A 17001-nucleotide genomic window follows, 5' to 3' on the forward strand; every position below is an offset into this window, starting at 1 on the left:
ATAGAAGTAAAATACCCCCAAAGAGGTAATTTGTGTTAATTCAGTGACTGGAAAGATCAGGAACCACCCAACTCCATCCAGGGAGATGAAGGTGTAGTGTCTGAGAAGTTTGATGGGACTTCGATGTGATAAAGGATTCTAGAACTTAATGCATTCTGCTTCAAGAAAGTAAGAGACCCTAGATCTTTGATGATCTAGAAACGGGATGCCCTGAAACGAAGATTGGATAGTGTGTCTAATGTAACCAAGGAGAAGAGTTCACCAAAAGGCATAACCTACTCCACAGGAGAGCAGGTTTTTGCCCAGACTTGGGTATGAAGTCCCTCAAAACTGATGCCTAGTCAAATTCTCTCCAATCAAGAGCACCTCTGTCTTCTGAGAGAGCTCTAGCACATCAGGATGAGGACATCCTATAGTAGTAGGCAGGAGGGAGAGAACAGAAAAAAGGCCTGGGGGCATTCTAGACTTTTCTGTGTTCCAAAGACTGAGAAAGGAGAGGTCTAAACCTCAGGGACCTTGCACAGAGGGGTACCCAATGCTGGCAGCAATCCCTGCTCTGTAAATAGTGGGCCACCAGGGAGGGTGGGATTCCTCAGATCACCCATGATCTCTGGCTCTGAAAAAGGAAATAAAGGTGGTAAATCACACTGCTCAAGCCCAGATTTCTTGTGTATCTCTCATACAAAGTTGTAGGGGAAAGAAACGAGCTTGGCAGGATTCTCTTCCCACTGCTAACAAGCACTAAACTCTGAGTACTGAGCTTCATCACCCTCTCTTGAGAAGGAAGACACAGTGGAAGGCTATTTGTATAGAGCGCTTTATATACCAAAGCTCAAACAAGAGGTGGAGGTTGGAGACCTAGGAAGCTGAATCATGGAAAAGAGATTCCAACCTCCTCTCATACACTTGTCTCAAGGCAAGCCTTACTGAATACACCTTGGGTCCTCCAAATGCCAGGTTTCCCATTGCCCCCTTCTGGTCTAGAGAACCCAGCTTCTTCTGGGGAGTACGTTTATCAGAAGGGAATAAAGGAAATCTCCATCACCAGTCCCACCCCTCTGGGCCAGCTTAGTCTGTGGCCTCCATCTTGGTCCCCCGGGGCACCAGGAAGATGGCCCCATCAGCAGCCTGTTGGAGAGCATACTCTTCAGGGGAGTAGCTGTTGCCCGCTTCATCCCGCAGGTGCTGGAAAATGTCACAGTACAGCTCCGTCAGCTGTTGGCGCATGACCTCCAGGGTCCTGTCAGCCTCCCCTCTGGCCCGGAGAAGCCGTTCCCGCTCACTGCCCAGCCGCTCCAGTTCCCGCTCCAACTGCACAATGGTCTCCAACTTTCTCTTGCGACAGTTCTGGGCGGCCACCTTGTTTTTGCCCCGCCGTCGGATGTCCCGGACTAAGGCCAGCTGGCTCTCCGTCAGTGGGTACCGTGCCAACAGCTCGTTAAAGTCATCTACCGGCAAGTTGACAATCTTGTCCGTCGGGAAGGGAATCTTCATGGCCAGGGCCCGACGCTCATCCCGACTCCCCGCCTCCCCCCGTGCAGTGGACTTGGCCCGCACCGGGCCTGAAGAGGGTTCTAAGGCTAAGGGGTTCTCCGCAGGTGGCAAGGCATAGTTAGGGTGGGCCAAAGAGTTGGGCATAAGTGAATAGGGGTACTCCACTGGGTACATCTCTACGTACTCGCTGCGCCGCCGACCAGCCTCTGTCCCCTCCAGCTCAAGAGATTCAGCGTCACTATAGTTGAGAGATAATCCTGAGTCGGATTCTGGGTCTTCTTGGGGCTTGGGGGGCCCCGCTGGCAGCCCAATGTCCAGGAGAGCCAAAGGGTCTGGGAGGGGCTCACTGAGCAGGCCCGAGAGGGTCAGTGGCTTGGAGACTGGGATGGCCATGTTGCCATAGGAGTATGAAGGCTCTGGGACCTGAGATGTGGGTGCTGGAAGTTCATAAGGTGGTGGAGGAAGGGCGAAGCCAGCATCTGGGTGAATTGAGCAGGGGCAGTAAGTTGGGGGTGGCGGGGGCCCAGGATATGGGGCTGGGGCTGGGGCCTCAAATGATGGCTCACTTGGAGCGTTTAGGCCCTGCAAGAAAAGACAAAGAGGTTTTGGAGACAGCCTGAGGGACAGAAACCAGCTCTTTCTCCAAACGAAGTTGGGTCCTTCTGAAAGACACAGTGAGATAACAGGGGAACAAAAAAGTGCTAAAAATCATTCAAAGCTTCTTGTAAGGTTGTGGTGAAGCTATTTCAATCAGAAAGCAGCTTAAACAGGAATGGAAGTCACTGAGGTCAAACTTGGGAAAGGACTATCTAAGGCTGCAACAATATAGAATCTTCTCCTCCTCAGAAGAAGTTCTTATTGGGTTGAAATGGCACTTCTTCCTTTAGTTCCTTCAGGAAGACAAGAAGTTGTTATCTACGACCACCCCCCCACCCCCCCCCCCCCCCGCACCAAACCCTTTCCTGCTGTGGTTATCTAGGGTCAAAGGGTCAAATTCAGACCCTGGCCATCCCCTGGGTTCCCAGCAGAGGGAGCTGCTGAGCAGGAGGGCTCAGGGCAGATCCCGAGGACCCAGGCATTGTGACAGGGGAGAAAAGAGGGGTGGGGTCAGTGGGCAGAGCCAGGTCTGGGGGTTGAGGCACCTTGGGGAGCCAGCACAAGCTCTACCCTTTCCTCTTTGGTCCCTCTCTCCCTGCCCAGGTGCAGAGAGGAGGAGAGAACATGTTGGAAAACAGGGCCCCCAACCCACATGGAGGAGACACCATGCTCCAGCCCAGATGGGACAAAGGCATCATTGTTAGACCAACAGACACCCCTTTGTCCAACTAGCAGGACCCCGTCATAGTCTAACCCCCCCCTTCTTCAGGCCCCTGAATTACCGCTCTGCTACCTGAGGGAAAGGGGCCCAGCATCTGAAGACAGGGGGAGGAAATGAGGGAAGAAGATGGGCAGGATTGGAGGAGAGTTCAGAAGGGAAGAAGGTGAGAAAAGAAAGGCGGGGCAGAAGGTGGGATAGAGAGATGTGAGCAGTGTGGCCGCCCAGAGAGCTTATACTCCCAGTCAGATCCTTCCTTCCCCACCACTCCTTTCCCCTGCTCTTCCACACCCTTTTCCCCTTCATATTCTGGTCTTCCATCCAGATCTCCCTCCTACTCCAGCCCATCCTTTTCCAGTGCCTGGAACATTCCCTGCTTGCTCCAGCCCCCTGCCTCAGGTCCTAGCCAGACTCCGTATTTTTCTGCTCTTCCTTCTCCCAGGTGCCCCCGACCCTGCTCACCTGCAGCTCAGTGATGGACATGATCTCTTGCCAAGTCAACTCCATCTCACCCAGCTCCAGAGCGGGTAACTGTGTCACCCTGTTCCTGCTCTGCTGGGGAGGACACGGGGGCATTCTACTGGGCCAGGGCCTGGTCCCGGGTCCCCAAAGCCCAAAAGGCCCCAGCAACCTGTGTCAAAGGAGAAACAGGTTTAAAAAAAGATCTAGGTTAAATCATGTCCCGCTAGGGGCCAGCAACTTTGTCCTGCCTCCATGGAGATCTCCCAGCAGCCTCAGCTGAGAGAAGGAGAGGCTTCATGCCCCCAGCTCTGTTGTCCTCATCAACCAACTCCTTATGCTACAAAGGCTTTCCCTGCCATGTCATCTCCACCTCACCTGCTGTGGCTGTAGTCAGGTCCTTTGGGAGCACAGTAGGTCTTTACCTACTTATTCAGACAAGGTGCCTTCCCTTTCCCCTTCTTCTTGCTCCCCAAAACTGTATCAGCGGGCAGGGCAGAAACACATCTTCTGGGATTGTTTTTCCCCCATTTTCTGGGGCAATTCCGGGGATCACTCCTGCTTTCCCCCTCGGTCCTCAGTTTTCCTCCTCTGTCTCATCCTCCAAGGTTGAGAGCGAGTACTTCGGGATCCCCAAGGAGCGTGTTGTGGGAAGAGCCAAGCAGACAGCCCCTCCCCTTCTCTGAGATACGGCCCAGGCCTGGTGGCTGATAGCAGTTCTGCCTTCTCCTCCTATCCTGACTCTGGGCTCCCCTGCTTGAGCCTGATAAGAGGTTTATCAGCTGGAGGCAGCAGAGGAGGAATGGTCTCTGGAGACACTGGACCTCTGTCCTATGGCCCTACAGGGTCATCCCGGCCATACCCCAACCCACACCACCAGGCTTCCAAGGTTCCTAAGGGCATACAACAACCATAGCAAAGGCTTATTAAGCACTGTCAAGAACAGTGCTTATGTTTTGAACAGTGCTGATGTTTTACAAGAATTAGTTTGAGACTGATTTTCACAAAGATCCTATAGGGTCCATTCAGAAATTGAGACTCAACCCGATAAAGAGCCAGCATAGGTCTGGAATGTCTACTAGCTGACTCTGCTAGCAGGCAGCAGCCTCTCAGACACCTTCCCATCCCACTCCTGAGTCTCTAGACTCCAAGCCTCTCCTGGCAGTTCACCTCAATCAGTTCTTCCTGTGGTATCTCTTTTCTTCTGGGGGAGTATCTCTTTGGAGCCTTAAAAACACAGTCCCCTTCAGCACCCCCACCCATGTTTGATCTGGGCTCTAGCTGCCAGTCAGCCACAGAGCAGCCATGTGAGGCTAGGCAAAGCTGTCACACTGCTCTGAGCTTCTGTTTCCTCATTTATAAAACTAGGGAGTTGGAGAAGTCGAACTCAGAGGTCCCTTTCTGCTTGGGCAGCTTACAGTTCTCAGCAAACCCTCACCCCTGTCTTCATCTTCTCCCCTCTATTCGCCCCTCTCCTCATCCCACCTCCCTACTCCTTGACACCCATCTCCCTGCACCTGCTCCCCCAGCCTTCAACAAGAGATGACAAGTAGATTTCGCAGGGACCTCCCAATATCTTCTGGCCAGACACAGCACCCCACCCCTACCATATAAGTAAAGGCAGGCAGGCTGGGAGAGGGAGACACTTAGAAAAGGACAGAGGCTAGGACTGGATGACCTCAAATTGCATGACCTTAGATCACCACAAGGATGGCCTATCACAGCTATCCAATACGAAATTCACTCTTTGACTTAATCCAAAATTAGTAAGGACTGCAAATTATCTTTTGGAAGGAGGATCTCCCTAGCCCTTGCCCCCTGCCCCTTTGTTATACTCCCATCTCCAGAGCTGGGAGCTGGTGTAGGCCCAAGAGCTTGGCTCGTGGGCAAAGTGGGTGGGGTGTTTATGTCTGTCCAGAATGCCATTTCAACACCGGAACCCCACCCTCCCCCACCCAGGTTCTGGAGGAAATTGCCCAAAGGCAAAGTGAATGGAGAAGGGGGTTAGGGGGCAGGGACAATGACTCTTGCCTCATAGTCCTTCACACCATACCCCCACCCCGCCCCAACTTTGTCCCTCCTTGTATCTTCCTGGATCTGACTCAGGTGCAGTGCAAAGATCCTGCCCTAGGAGGCAGGAGACCAGGTTCTCTGGCCTTCCAAGACCAGGTTCTCTGGCCTTCCAAAAGCATGACTTTGGTCAAATCACTTCCCCATTCAGTCTCTTCCATCAAATGGAGACAGGACCAGAGAAGCTCCATGCTGAGGAAGGCAGTACACGGCATCTAGCTCAGGGAGTCGCAAACCTGATTATGCACCGAATTCACCTGTTGTACTTCTAAAAACACAGGCTCCTGTGAGTACCCCCGCCCCTCCAAGGCCCACTGAATTGAATTCATAAGTGCAGGTACCCAGCAAGCAGCATTTTAACAAGTGCCCTAGTGTTTCTGATGCCAGAGGCCCATCCCACCTTGAAAAATGCTAAACTAGTCCAACCATATGTATTTACAGGAAAGAACACAAAGCCAGAAAAGAGCCTGGCAAATGGTCTCCAGATGCAGGCTTCAGACCCCAGGCTTCAGACCCAGGCTAGGCTGGGTTCTAGGCTGTCCTGGTCTCTAAGACTAGAATATCAGCCCCTCCTCATGCACCTTTGGGACAGGGAAATGAGAATCCAGAAGGGTCCCTGTGGGAGGCAGGAGGTCGGAGAAGAGGGAGTTGATGAGAATCTCTAGATCAGCTAGTTCCAACCACCTCTCTGGGGCAGTGGCAAGTTTGCACCGGGCCAAAAAGGAATAGTATGGTTTCCCCTAGATAGTCAGTGGTTGTTGGTGGTCTATGCACCAGGCATAGGCCTCTCTGGACCTTAGGAACCTACCTTTCTAAGGATGGGCCTGGGGGCCTGGGTGTCTTGGACTGGGAGCTAGTGGTATAGAGCAGGGAGGACGGCGTAGTCAGAATTGACTCCAACAAAACGTCACAGAGGATGCAGAAACAACAGCTCTTGGGAGACTAGAGCAGGCCTCCCTGTGTCCCTTTTGCTTTACAATAAACAGTTCCCACTTTCCAGTTTAACCTACACTTTGAAGTCACACAGCCCTCTTCCTCCCTACCAACATGTACCAGGTAGGACTGGCACCATCTCCAGGGGCTATAATCCATCCTCCTTACTCTGATCCTTACTCTGATGGTGCTCCCCAGAAAGCTCTTATCACAGTCTCTGAGTACTCACAGAATGACACAGAGCTTTATATTCAAGAATTCAAGATGAGGACCATTTGTGGGGGTGCCTTGATGGAGAGAACGAGAGAAGGTGCTTGCCTCTGGGATCCTGTTCTGAGGTTTATTAGGTCAACCCACCTCTCCCGGTGTCACCAGGAGCAGTGAAAAGATGGGGAGGGATGAGGGAAACCTGGGGTGTGGAGTGGCAGGTGAGCAAGCTATTTAGAAACATTAGGAACCATCCCCAAAGAGGGAGAGACACATAGAGGTGAAATAGAGAAACAGAACAGAGGAAACCGGAAGATAGAGGGAGAGTTGATCAGAGTGAGATTTAGTTTCCTGAGGACATACACGACTCAAACAGGTGGTTGGGAACAAGGCAGAAAGGAACAAGTTTCTGTTATCCTCATTCGGTCCCTAGAAACCAAACGCCAGTCATTTGGGGGCCAATGACTAGAGACTCCCAGCCCCGGCAGATCTGTTACCTCCCCTCTTCTCTTCCACTGCTACCCAGCCTCCTACTTTCCCAGCTGCAAAGATTTCCAGTCTGAAGGAGCTGTACTGGGGTAGGATGCCTTCTTTTCCCTGTCAGTTCTAGTGAGCTCAACTGCCCAGGCCCAGAAGGAGCAAAGGAGGCAAGACCTCAACAGCTCTGCACCCACCATCCCATCCTTCTGCCGTGCTCCTCACCCATCCAGGCATCCAGGCATCCAGGGTCTCCAGTTCCTCATCTTCCCCCAAATCCTCCCAGCTGGCCAGTCAGGGCAGCATGATGGAATTGAGTAAAGGAAAGGGGATACCATAGGCCTAAGATTTTGTTGGCTCCCCCCCACCCCGGGGGGGGAGACCCTCCTGCTGAAGGGTTACTCAGGGTCACCCCTATCCCCTCAAAGGGGCCTCAGAGGATGACTGGTCTGGTCCCCACCTACAGCCTCTCACCCAAGAATCTCAAGAGTTCTCAATAAGCCATCTAGGTCCTCTCCCAGATGAATTCCCAAAGATGTCAAATTCCCAAGCCAGGGGCACCCAGGGAAGGCCCGAGGTCTCCTGGGGGTGTGCAGAAAGTTGGTCATTTTCTCCCTCTGCCCCTTCCACCTCCCCAGCTCGCCCGTGGGATCCCACTGGAATCGACCTCCCACCCCGCCCCTCAGGCACCTGTGGCAGGGTCCGAGCTGGGCGAGGAGAGAGATGTGGCTCCCGTTGCTGTCTCTGGGGAGGCTGGGCCTGCGCTGACACCTCCCGGGTGAGGATCCCTGCTACCTCTGGAAACCGGGAAGGGCCGCGCTCCGCCCCCGGGCCATTTCTGAGCGCGGAGTGTGGAGGCTCGGCCTGAGCACGGGGAGCGCCGGGTGGCGCACCAGCCTCCTCTCTGAAGACCTCGGCCTGGGCTCTCCGTCCTTCCTCCAACCCTCCCCTCTCCCCGTGGCCCTCCTCTCCTCCTGCCCCTTCTGGCCAAGAGAGGAAACTTGAGCCCGGTGTGGTTTCTGCCCACACCCCGCCCCCACCTTGCTCCCGGCCAGCGGGGGCACACATGGCTTCCAGCGCCTCTCAGCCCTCCTTCCGAGCCCAGGAGTCCGGCCAGGCCTGCGTTTCTCCCTTGCATAGGATGAAATCCAACCTGGTGGCCCACTCCAAGGTGACCTCTAAACTTCATACAAGTCTAACCTCCTTCCTTCTGCCCCCTTAACTCTCTTAGGGACAGGGAAACTGAGTCATAGCTGCTGAAGATAGGGACCCAATGTCTAGTGTCCCAGCTGTTAAGGCAAGTGGGCTTTTAGGGCATTGCTTTTATTTAAGGAAAGCCTCGGGTCTGGGAGAGAGGGAGGGGAGCTATTTTGGGGAGGAGGGGCAGTGGCTGCTTTGATGTGTCCTTTCACCTGTAGCCTTCTCCCCTCCCCCAGCGGCCTCAGATGTCTTAGGACAAAGACCTCTTTCTTGGCCAGGTTTGTTGTCAGTGTGTGAGGGGAGTTAGGTGTGCACAGGGCGCCCAGCAGGGACAGTATTCACCTCTCTTAAAGGGGGCCCTGGGTGCCCTTTGTCCCCCTTTCTTCCAGGCAGGGCACCCCAAACACAGGGCAGCCTCATCCTCTGGACAGGCCAGCACATGTCTTAGGATATCGGGTTCATCCCCCAGCACCCACAGCAGCTCTTTCTCAGGGCAGGAAGTACCCCCCAGAAGTTGCTCCATCATCCCTTGGTCTCCAATGCACAATCCAAGACCCAGGCCAAACAGATCTCTCTCCAGAGACCACAGGAGTCTTGTTTCCTTCTAGTTTCCCATTAGTGGCTCTCCGCTCTAAGGAAAGTCCTTCCCATGTCTAGCTTCAGTCCTTACAGCTGCAGCTTAAAACTTTTTCTCTATTTTTTTCTTTGTATAATATTTCAAGTTCTATTGGAAATAATTAAAGACAGGGAGGCAGATGGGTGTCACCCCAAGGCAGAGCTGGCACCCAACCAACATTCTCTGATAAGATCATGTTCACTGGGGGCGCCTGGGTGGCTCAGTGAGTTAAAGCCTCTGCCTTCAGCCCGGGTCATGGTCTCAAGGTCCTGGGATTGAGACCCGAATTGGGCTCTCTGCTCAGCGGGGAACCTGCTTCCTCCTCTCTCTCTACCTGACTACTTGTGATCTCTGTCTATCAAATAAATAAATAAAATCTAAAAAAAAAAAAAAAAAAGATCATGTTCACTGTTAAGATATTGAAAATATTCCGTCCCAGTTCATAAAGAATAGCTGCTGGGAGTCCTCCTCCAAGTGTTCCCCGCCCTTACACCCCTAAATCAGCACTAGAGTTCTCCCTTGGGACCTTCCACAACCAGCAACACAACCAAGCAACTCAAGAGGCAGTTTGATATGGCTTCCTGGCAGCTTGTGTCTGTGCGGGGGTTGGGAGGTTGGGGGTGTAGGGGGGATGGGGAGGTGGGTGCTGATCAACCCCCACACCACACCCATGATTAAACACTTTGGATTCTGGCTCTATCCCAGGAGATCATGATTCTATATGCATGATCCTTGTGGGACAGGAGGGGACCCATGGCTTCATGACCTGTTACTTGTGGGTTCAGAATCTCTTGATGACCTGGGCATGAATCTAGGCCACATACCTGGAATCTGGGCATTCAAATATAGCTCTCTCAGTGGCATACTTATTCGGGCCCCTCAGAGGGGATGAGGGGTGATGATAGTCACACTTGTGGCTGATTAAATAATAATATCAGGTTACAGCTGGTGAACAAACATTCACTGAATGAAAACTACCAGCTCAGGGCACTGTTGTGGCATTGCAGATACAACTGTGGATAACACAAGCCTCATCATTCATTAATCCATTCAATGAAGATTTATTGAGTGTCTACTATGTTTTATACTCCAGGAACACAAAGATGGATAAGATATAGTCTATGCCCTCACTCACAGTCTAGTTGGGGAATTACACTAATAAAGGTCTATTAAAGTGCTATGAGAGCACCTGGGTGGCTCAGTCATTAAGCGTCTGCCTTCAGCTCAGGTCATGATCCTGGGGTCCTGGGATAGAGCCCCACATTGGGCTCCCTCCTCAGTGGGAAGCCCTTAAAAAAATTAAGGGCTATGAAGTTGAATTTCTGCTTGATGAAATTCAGGAAAGTCTTCACAGAGGAGATGACAATTGAGCTGGGCTGTGGAGAATGACTAGGGGTTCACCAGGGAGAGAGAGGGAGAAGGGTATTCCAAGCAAAGATATAAAGGCACAGAGCCATAAAACATAGGGTAATATTTTGGGTTTACTAGGGTGGGGCATGGGGGTAGGAAGTAGAAGAAGATAAGCCTGGGAAGTTTGGGGCTAGATTGTAAAGAGTCTTGAAAGTCAAGCTAGAGAGGTTATATTTCATCTTGTAAGCAATAGGCATTTATAGAAGTGTCTGAAGCAGTTACTGCTTATTTTGGGGAGACAGACATGAGCAAGTAGGGTGAACTAAGTGAACAGACAGCCTTCACTGAGGCAGCTTGGCCAGCCAGAATTGTCTTTCCCACCTCTCTCCCACTCCCCTCCAATAGGAAAAGGCCATGACTGCCATTCCCACCCTGCATCCTGCCTCCAGAACACGCTTGACAGCCCTCAGGGATGGAAATGGTTCCTTCAGCCTCCTCTTCTCGGATTCCTGATGTCCAGAGTCAACAGCCTTCTCTCTTCAGTCTCCTTTGTCTGATTTATGATTAGCAGGGGATTAGGAGCCTGGATGGGTTGGATAGTGCCTGTGGCTTGGCAACGCAGGATACCTAACATTTTCCAATCCCAAGACTCTCCTGCTTTCAGCAAAGGTAGCAAACAGAATGTGGAGAAAAACATGGCAACATATCTTGACTGTTACACCATTCTCTATCCAGGCTGCTCACCTATTCTCAAAAGGCTGACTTGTCACCCCCGATCAATCCACCCCCCCACCCCGCCCCAACGCATGTGCACACCACCACCAGCATTAGGTCAAGCCACAGGCAATGTTGCCAAACACCCCACTGGGTTATGCAACCAGCTTCCCGAGTAGGGTGGGGTGGGCAGAGGTGGAACCAGGGGAGGGCCGTGGGTCCCAGAGGGAGATGGCTGCATTGCCTGCCTGACTGCTGGTCTGACCGCAGTGGCCCCAGGGGGCGGGGGGCAGGCCTGGCCCTTTATCAGTGCCCTGCAGGGTTGCACCCAACACCCCCTGGCTTCCTCTCTCAACAGACGGAAAGGGGAGGCAGCCACAGGAGGCAAGGGGAGGGCTGGGCGTTATCCTAGGCACCAGAGCCCGGCGGTTACCCTAGATGGCTGGGGGAGGTAGAGGAGGGGGTCTGGGACCTGGGAATAATTGAGGCCCCTCTTACTAAAGTAAACCGAGGCCCAGGTATTGGAGCCAGATCTCCTAAGCCATCTGCTGGGGTTTTTCCTTGTCTTCTAGTTTAGGGAAAGATAGGATTAAAAAAAGTCTTTGAGGAAGTTGCTTTCCAGCGATAAGAATTTCTAGAGGATTTTCTCAGGAGTTGAGGGGAGTGTGAGCCCCACTCTCAGACCAAAATTGCTTAGGGCTTAGGGTCCAGGGAGTAGGTAAGACTGAAGATCCAGGACTCTGACATCTAAGAGTTGTGCCCTGCTAGCAGAGCCTAGCCCTGAACCAAAAATGGATGAAGGCTAACAGATGAGTCCAAAGTAGCCCAGAAGAAATAATCCCTGGGGCTTCATTCTAAATCTCAAAAGAGACATGGGCATGGTGTATAGCAGAATGAGGGAGGACCAGATCCTGCATCTTGAGACCCAGGCTTGAGTCTTAACATCCTTGGCTATGTGGGCTTGGGCAGCCCAACCTTTTTGAGCTATCTCTCCTCACCTGAAAAATGGAGATGTTGATAATGATGATACCTATTTAGTGGTGTTGAGAAGATGACAAGAAGTCTACAGGAAAGTGAGTCTATTATTATTAGGAGATGGGAGCTTCAAAGCCTGGAGGCCAGAGTGCCTCAGGGGTTTGGGAACAAGACTAACCTATCTGGAAGCCACACTCATATGTGAGAGACACTTGGAACAGGACTGCAGCCAGCCAGTGGGCAGCCTGACTCGGGGAGACATCCAGGCCTAGGATGCAGCAGTTTGTGGGGGCGGGTGGCAGCCAGACTTCCAAGAACTAGCCCTCAGGCCATGGCTCTCCCACCAGAACTATTGGGCGGAGCCTGCTTTAGCCACACAGTGGGCACAGGGCCAGCCTTCTGGGCTTCAGTCACCTTCCAGGAACCCCAAACCCCTACCCCCACCTCACCCTGTTGCAATCCTTCGCAGGGCCAGAGCTGCCTAGGAAGCCCCACCCTCTGCTCCTTGGAGGATGAGACTTGATACCTGACTATTTTTTTTTTAACTTTTTTTACAAGATTTTATTTATTTATTTGTCAGAGAGACAGTGAGAGAGAGCGCAACCAGGGGGAGCAGCAGGCAGAGGGAGAAGCAAGCTCCCTGCTGAGCAAGGAGCCCGAAGTGAGACTTGTTTCCACCACCCTGGGATCATGACCTCAGCTGAAGGCAGATGCTTAACCTACTGAGCCACCCAGGCATCCCTTTAACTTTTTTTTTTTTTTAAATTAAGTAAGCTCTGTGCCCAATGTGGGGCTTAAACTCACCACCCCAAGACCAAGAGCCACAGGCTCCACCCGCTGAATCAACCAGATGCTTGACTATTTACTCCTTCTCACAGCCATCCTGCTCATTCCAGCCTTCTGTCTTTGATCAAACCACTCCCCTCCACCAGAATGCTCTGCTTGGCCCTTCCTACCAACCCAAGGCAGTATGGAGTAGAAGAGAGATCTGGGTTTGAGGGTCAGCTCAACACGCCACTGTGCGTTTAGGCACATTATTTAACCTCCTCCTGCCTCAGTTTCTCCTAAATGGGCAGAATAGAGCTCCCAACACAAGTGACGGTGGGGGATCTGATGAGATGATGTACGTACAGTACTTACGTGGAAAGTTCATGACTGCCAGTTCCTTATACATATCAAATAATTAATAACCTGATTTAAATGTTTTATTTGCAAATTGAACCATATGATTTTGTGTTTTATTATATTGGCTTGTAATAATGGTGGTATAAACTGTATTGTACAAAACTTGACTCAGGCCCTGTAACACAAAGGCTAAGAGCACAAATTTGATGGGTGCCTGTCTAGCTCGGTTGGTAAAACAGGAGACTTTTGATCTTGGAGTTGTGAGTTCAAGCCCCATACTGGGTGTAGAGATTATGTAAATATATAAAAACTTAGAAAAAAAAATCTTTAAAAAAGTTTTTTTAAGAGCATGAATTTTGGAGTCAGAAATGCCTGTACTCTGACACTCTAATCACTTTGAGATCACAAACAAGTTCTTTAACCTCTCCAAGCCTAATTTTACCCACCCAGTAATTTGGGAGATAATAGCAATATTTATACGTTATTGTGAGAAGTAAATGAGTTTAAAACCAGGTATTTGTGTTTAATTCAGTGACTCAGTACCTGGGTTATAGTAAGCACTATTAAATGGCACATATATGGCACATCTAATATATTATTAAATATATTAAATTATTGCATTAAATTGTTGTTAATGAATAGGTAAACTTATTAAGAAGGATTGCATTTCATATTTTGTCTTTTTTGTGTATACCTCAAGGTGTCCAGTTCTGAGTTTAAATACTGTCACTCAACAAATATTTATAGAGTATTTGCCAAATTGCTAAATTTGGAGGATACCAAGATGATTAAATTGTGATCTTTTGCCTTTAGGCACTCACAAGTCTGATGGGGCAGACACAAGTATAAACAGGTCAGTGGATATGGCCAGTGATGTGAGAATAGATAAATCAGTTTTTGGGGAGTAGAGGCCTGGGTGGCTCAGTCAGTTAAGCATCTGTCTTTGGCTCAGGTCATGATCCCAGGGTCCTGAGATCAAGTCCCACCTCGGGCTCCTTGCTCAGCAGGAAGCCTGCTGCTTCCCCTGCTTGTGCTCTCTCTTTCTCTCTCTCTCTCTCTCTCCCTCTCTGACAAGTAAATAAGTAATAATTTTTTTTAATCTTTAAAAATTTTTTTAAAAGATTAAAAAATTAGTTTTGGGGGAAACAAATAAAAGAAGCAACTGTCCCTGGGAAGGCCTCATAGAGGAGGTAACCTTTCAACTAGTCTTGAAAGATGAAAAAAATCTGAATTTCCTAGGAGAAAAATGGGAGACAACATTCTGAGCAGAAGATATGATATATGTAAATGCACAGTTGTGGAGGAAAGCCCTATAAGATTTGACCAGTTATAGTGTATGAGAACCCCAATGTTGTTAAAAGAGGTTTGGGTGGAGAGGAAGTTTCCTGGACCACAGAGTAGGCCTTAGTGAGGAGGCTCAGGGCGCACTCCCCAGGGAGTCTAGTTGCCTATCAAAGTTCTCAGGTAGACCGCTCCCTCCAAGTACCCTGGGGCAAGTTGGGATGTCCTACTCTGGGAAAACTTACAGGGCTTTACCGAGGTTCTTTTAGTCTCTAGGAGTGACCAACTTGGCCAAAACTGACAAGGGGGTTCTCCTGACTGTGGTGAGCCTGGGCTCACCTCTGTATAGCACATGGAGACCCCACATAAAGGTTGTGGAATTTTCCACGTGCCTCTGGGCCCCTTCCCAAAGTCTTCTGCATTTAAAGTTTCTTCCAAAAAGCCTATCTCCACACCAGGGCCTCATACTCGCGCTGTCTGCACTCTTGTCTGTGTTGTCTCTGGTTGCAGCTAAAACCACACTCATAACCTGCTTGCTGCCCCTCTGGCCATATTTTCCCCAAAGAGATCACTTGGCTGAGAATGAGACACCCACAAGGAGGAAGGTGTAGTGCTCCTGACCTCATCTTCCCTCAACTATCAGCTTTCCTTCTCCAGAATGAAGAAACAGAAAAAGAGCGAGATCCATATTGAGGATTGGGGGAGAGCCAGCAGCTCAGTTACCCAGACAAGAAACGAAAAGCAGACTTCATTGTTTCTTACTCCCTGGTGGGAGAAGAGGTGCAAAGAAGTAAGGAAAGACCAATGGTTGGAAAAGAAAAAAAAAATTGGAACAATTTAGTCCAGATAAAATTCTCTGAAACATCCAAGTACCTTAACTTCTGTTCATTATTTTCTGCCTTTTCTTCTCACACCCTAACACCTGTCCTCCCACCCAATTACCTCTTTTCTCTCAATGATCTTTAAACCATTGATACTATCTTTTTGTTTTCTTCTTCTTCTTTTTTTAAGATTATTTATTTATTTATTTGATAGAGAAAGACATTGCGAGAGAGGGAGCATAAGCAGGGGGAGTGGGAGAGCGAGAAGCAGGCTTCCTGTGAAGCAGGAAGCCAGATGCAGGGCTCCATCCCAGGACCCTGGGATCATGACCATAGCCAAAGGCAGACACTTAACTGCCTGAGCCACCCAGGCTCCCCTTTATTTTAGTCTTTAAATAACCCACCCCCTCCCCTTATATCTAGAACTATAAACCTGTTAACTGCCTTGCCCCATTTCTCCCACCACTGAACTTTCCTAGGGGGAAAACAATCAATTCTGGGGCTCCTGGCTGGCTCAGTCTGTAGATCATGTGACTCTTGATCCTGGGGTTGTGAGTTCAAGCCCCATGTTGGGTGTAGAGATTACTTAAGGAAATTTAAAAAAAAAAAAATCAGTTCTGGTTAGATCCAACAATTTAGCTTCTCTGCATCTATACCTGGGCAGCTAAATATTGGTAGAGGAAATCACAGATTCTTGCTGACTAGTATCACTTAAATTTAAACTCAACATTACCTAATACTATACTTTCCTGGTAAATTCTCATTTCTACTCTGCTCAAGACTTGTTTCACATCTTCTCGCTTTGAAAATCTCCAACACCCACCTCCCACCACTTCTCTGTCAGCAGATGACCTCGACTCACATTTCATTGATAAGATAGACACAGCTAAATGGATTGTCTTATTTTTCCAATACTGAATCCACTGTCTTACTTGTGTGTATTTCCACATGCTCGGCCTTCTCCCTTATTAAGATGAAAGAAGTATCCCTGCTACTAAGGCCATCCCTTCTCAGTTCTGTGAAAAAATGAGAAAATTTGATTCCTCTGCGTGCATAGCTAACATCCAGTTCTGCATCACATACAGCAAGGTTGCTCTCTGTACAGCTGACTCTGTGGTTCCAGGTCTGAGAAAGAGGAATGAAATAATTCAGAGATAGGGCTGAATTACAAGGTGGCTGTCCTAAGACTTCATCCAGTGGAATTCCCACCCCATTCTCTTAGATGAAAGCAGCAGCTAGATAACCCCAGGAAGCTTCCTCTTTGTGGTCTTAAGTGTCATCATAGTCGTATGCTGGGGAGACATTTCCTATACTTCAGAGACAAAGCCAGACTGCTATTAGGTCAGAAAGATTCTACCTTCTTCTCTTGTCTCCCCACGACCTGCTTCACTGTCAGAAAGTGCCCCTACTGGGCATCCAAGAATCTCGGTGTCCTTACTAGTCTTCTTGTGGAGGGGATGTGCCCGTATCTCCAGGTCATCAGCTGTGGCTGCGGACACTCTTCTCTGTCTGTAATTCCCCCTGTTTGTGCTGTTTCCCATTCTGTAGAAACCATCAGTGATTGCTTTAGCAAGAGGCAGAGCATGCCCTGGGCTGGGAGTTGGAGCATTTAGCACCTAACTTAGGTGAACTATGAGCAGCCCTAGGTGACATAAGCACTTTCTAAGTCTTCGTTCCACTCTAGAATGGAAAAACAAAACAACAAAAACTCTCACCTCTCTGAGTCCATGAAAGAAGACTCCTTCCAAGCCTGAGTTGACGTTAGAGCAACAAGAGATAGAAACATTGTTGAGTTTTCTTCTTTAAGAGGATCTGAGCCTCAGTTTGAATGCTGAGAAGTTGATTTTGTCCAATTAATTCATCTTAGGAGAACTCATTTATGCTGACCAAACTCAAAAGAGCATGAAATAAAAGCCATATGGTTGATTTAATGTTCCACATATACTTCATAGTGGCCTAGACAA

The 17001-nt window shown here is 49.8% G+C and overlaps 1 protein-coding gene across 1 annotated transcript; it reads right to left on the minus strand.

Annotated features, from left to right (window-relative positions):
* Window positions 1-812: 812 nt before the first annotated feature.
* LOC111157970 (nuclear factor, erythroid 2) lies at window positions 813-7746 on the minus strand. Its single transcript, XM_022519738.1, has 3 exons — window positions 7646-7746; window positions 3272-3440; window positions 813-2076 (listed from the first exon to the last, which is right to left on the minus strand). The coding sequence occupies exons 2-3, from the start codon at window positions 3383-3385 to the stop codon at window positions 1069-1071; spliced, it is 1122 nt and encodes a 373-aa protein (XP_022375446.1). The 5' UTR covers window positions 3386-3440; window positions 7646-7746; the 3' UTR covers window positions 813-1068.
* Window positions 7747-17001: the final 9255 nt, after the last annotated feature.

This window comes from Enhydra lutris, unplaced genomic scaffold (assembly GCF_002288905.1).
Source record: "Enhydra lutris kenyoni isolate GAN:26980312 unplaced genomic scaffold, ASM228890v2 scaffoldscaffold56, whole genome shotgun sequence".
Lineage (NCBI taxonomy): Eukaryota > Metazoa > Chordata > Mammalia > Carnivora > Mustelidae > Enhydra > Enhydra lutris.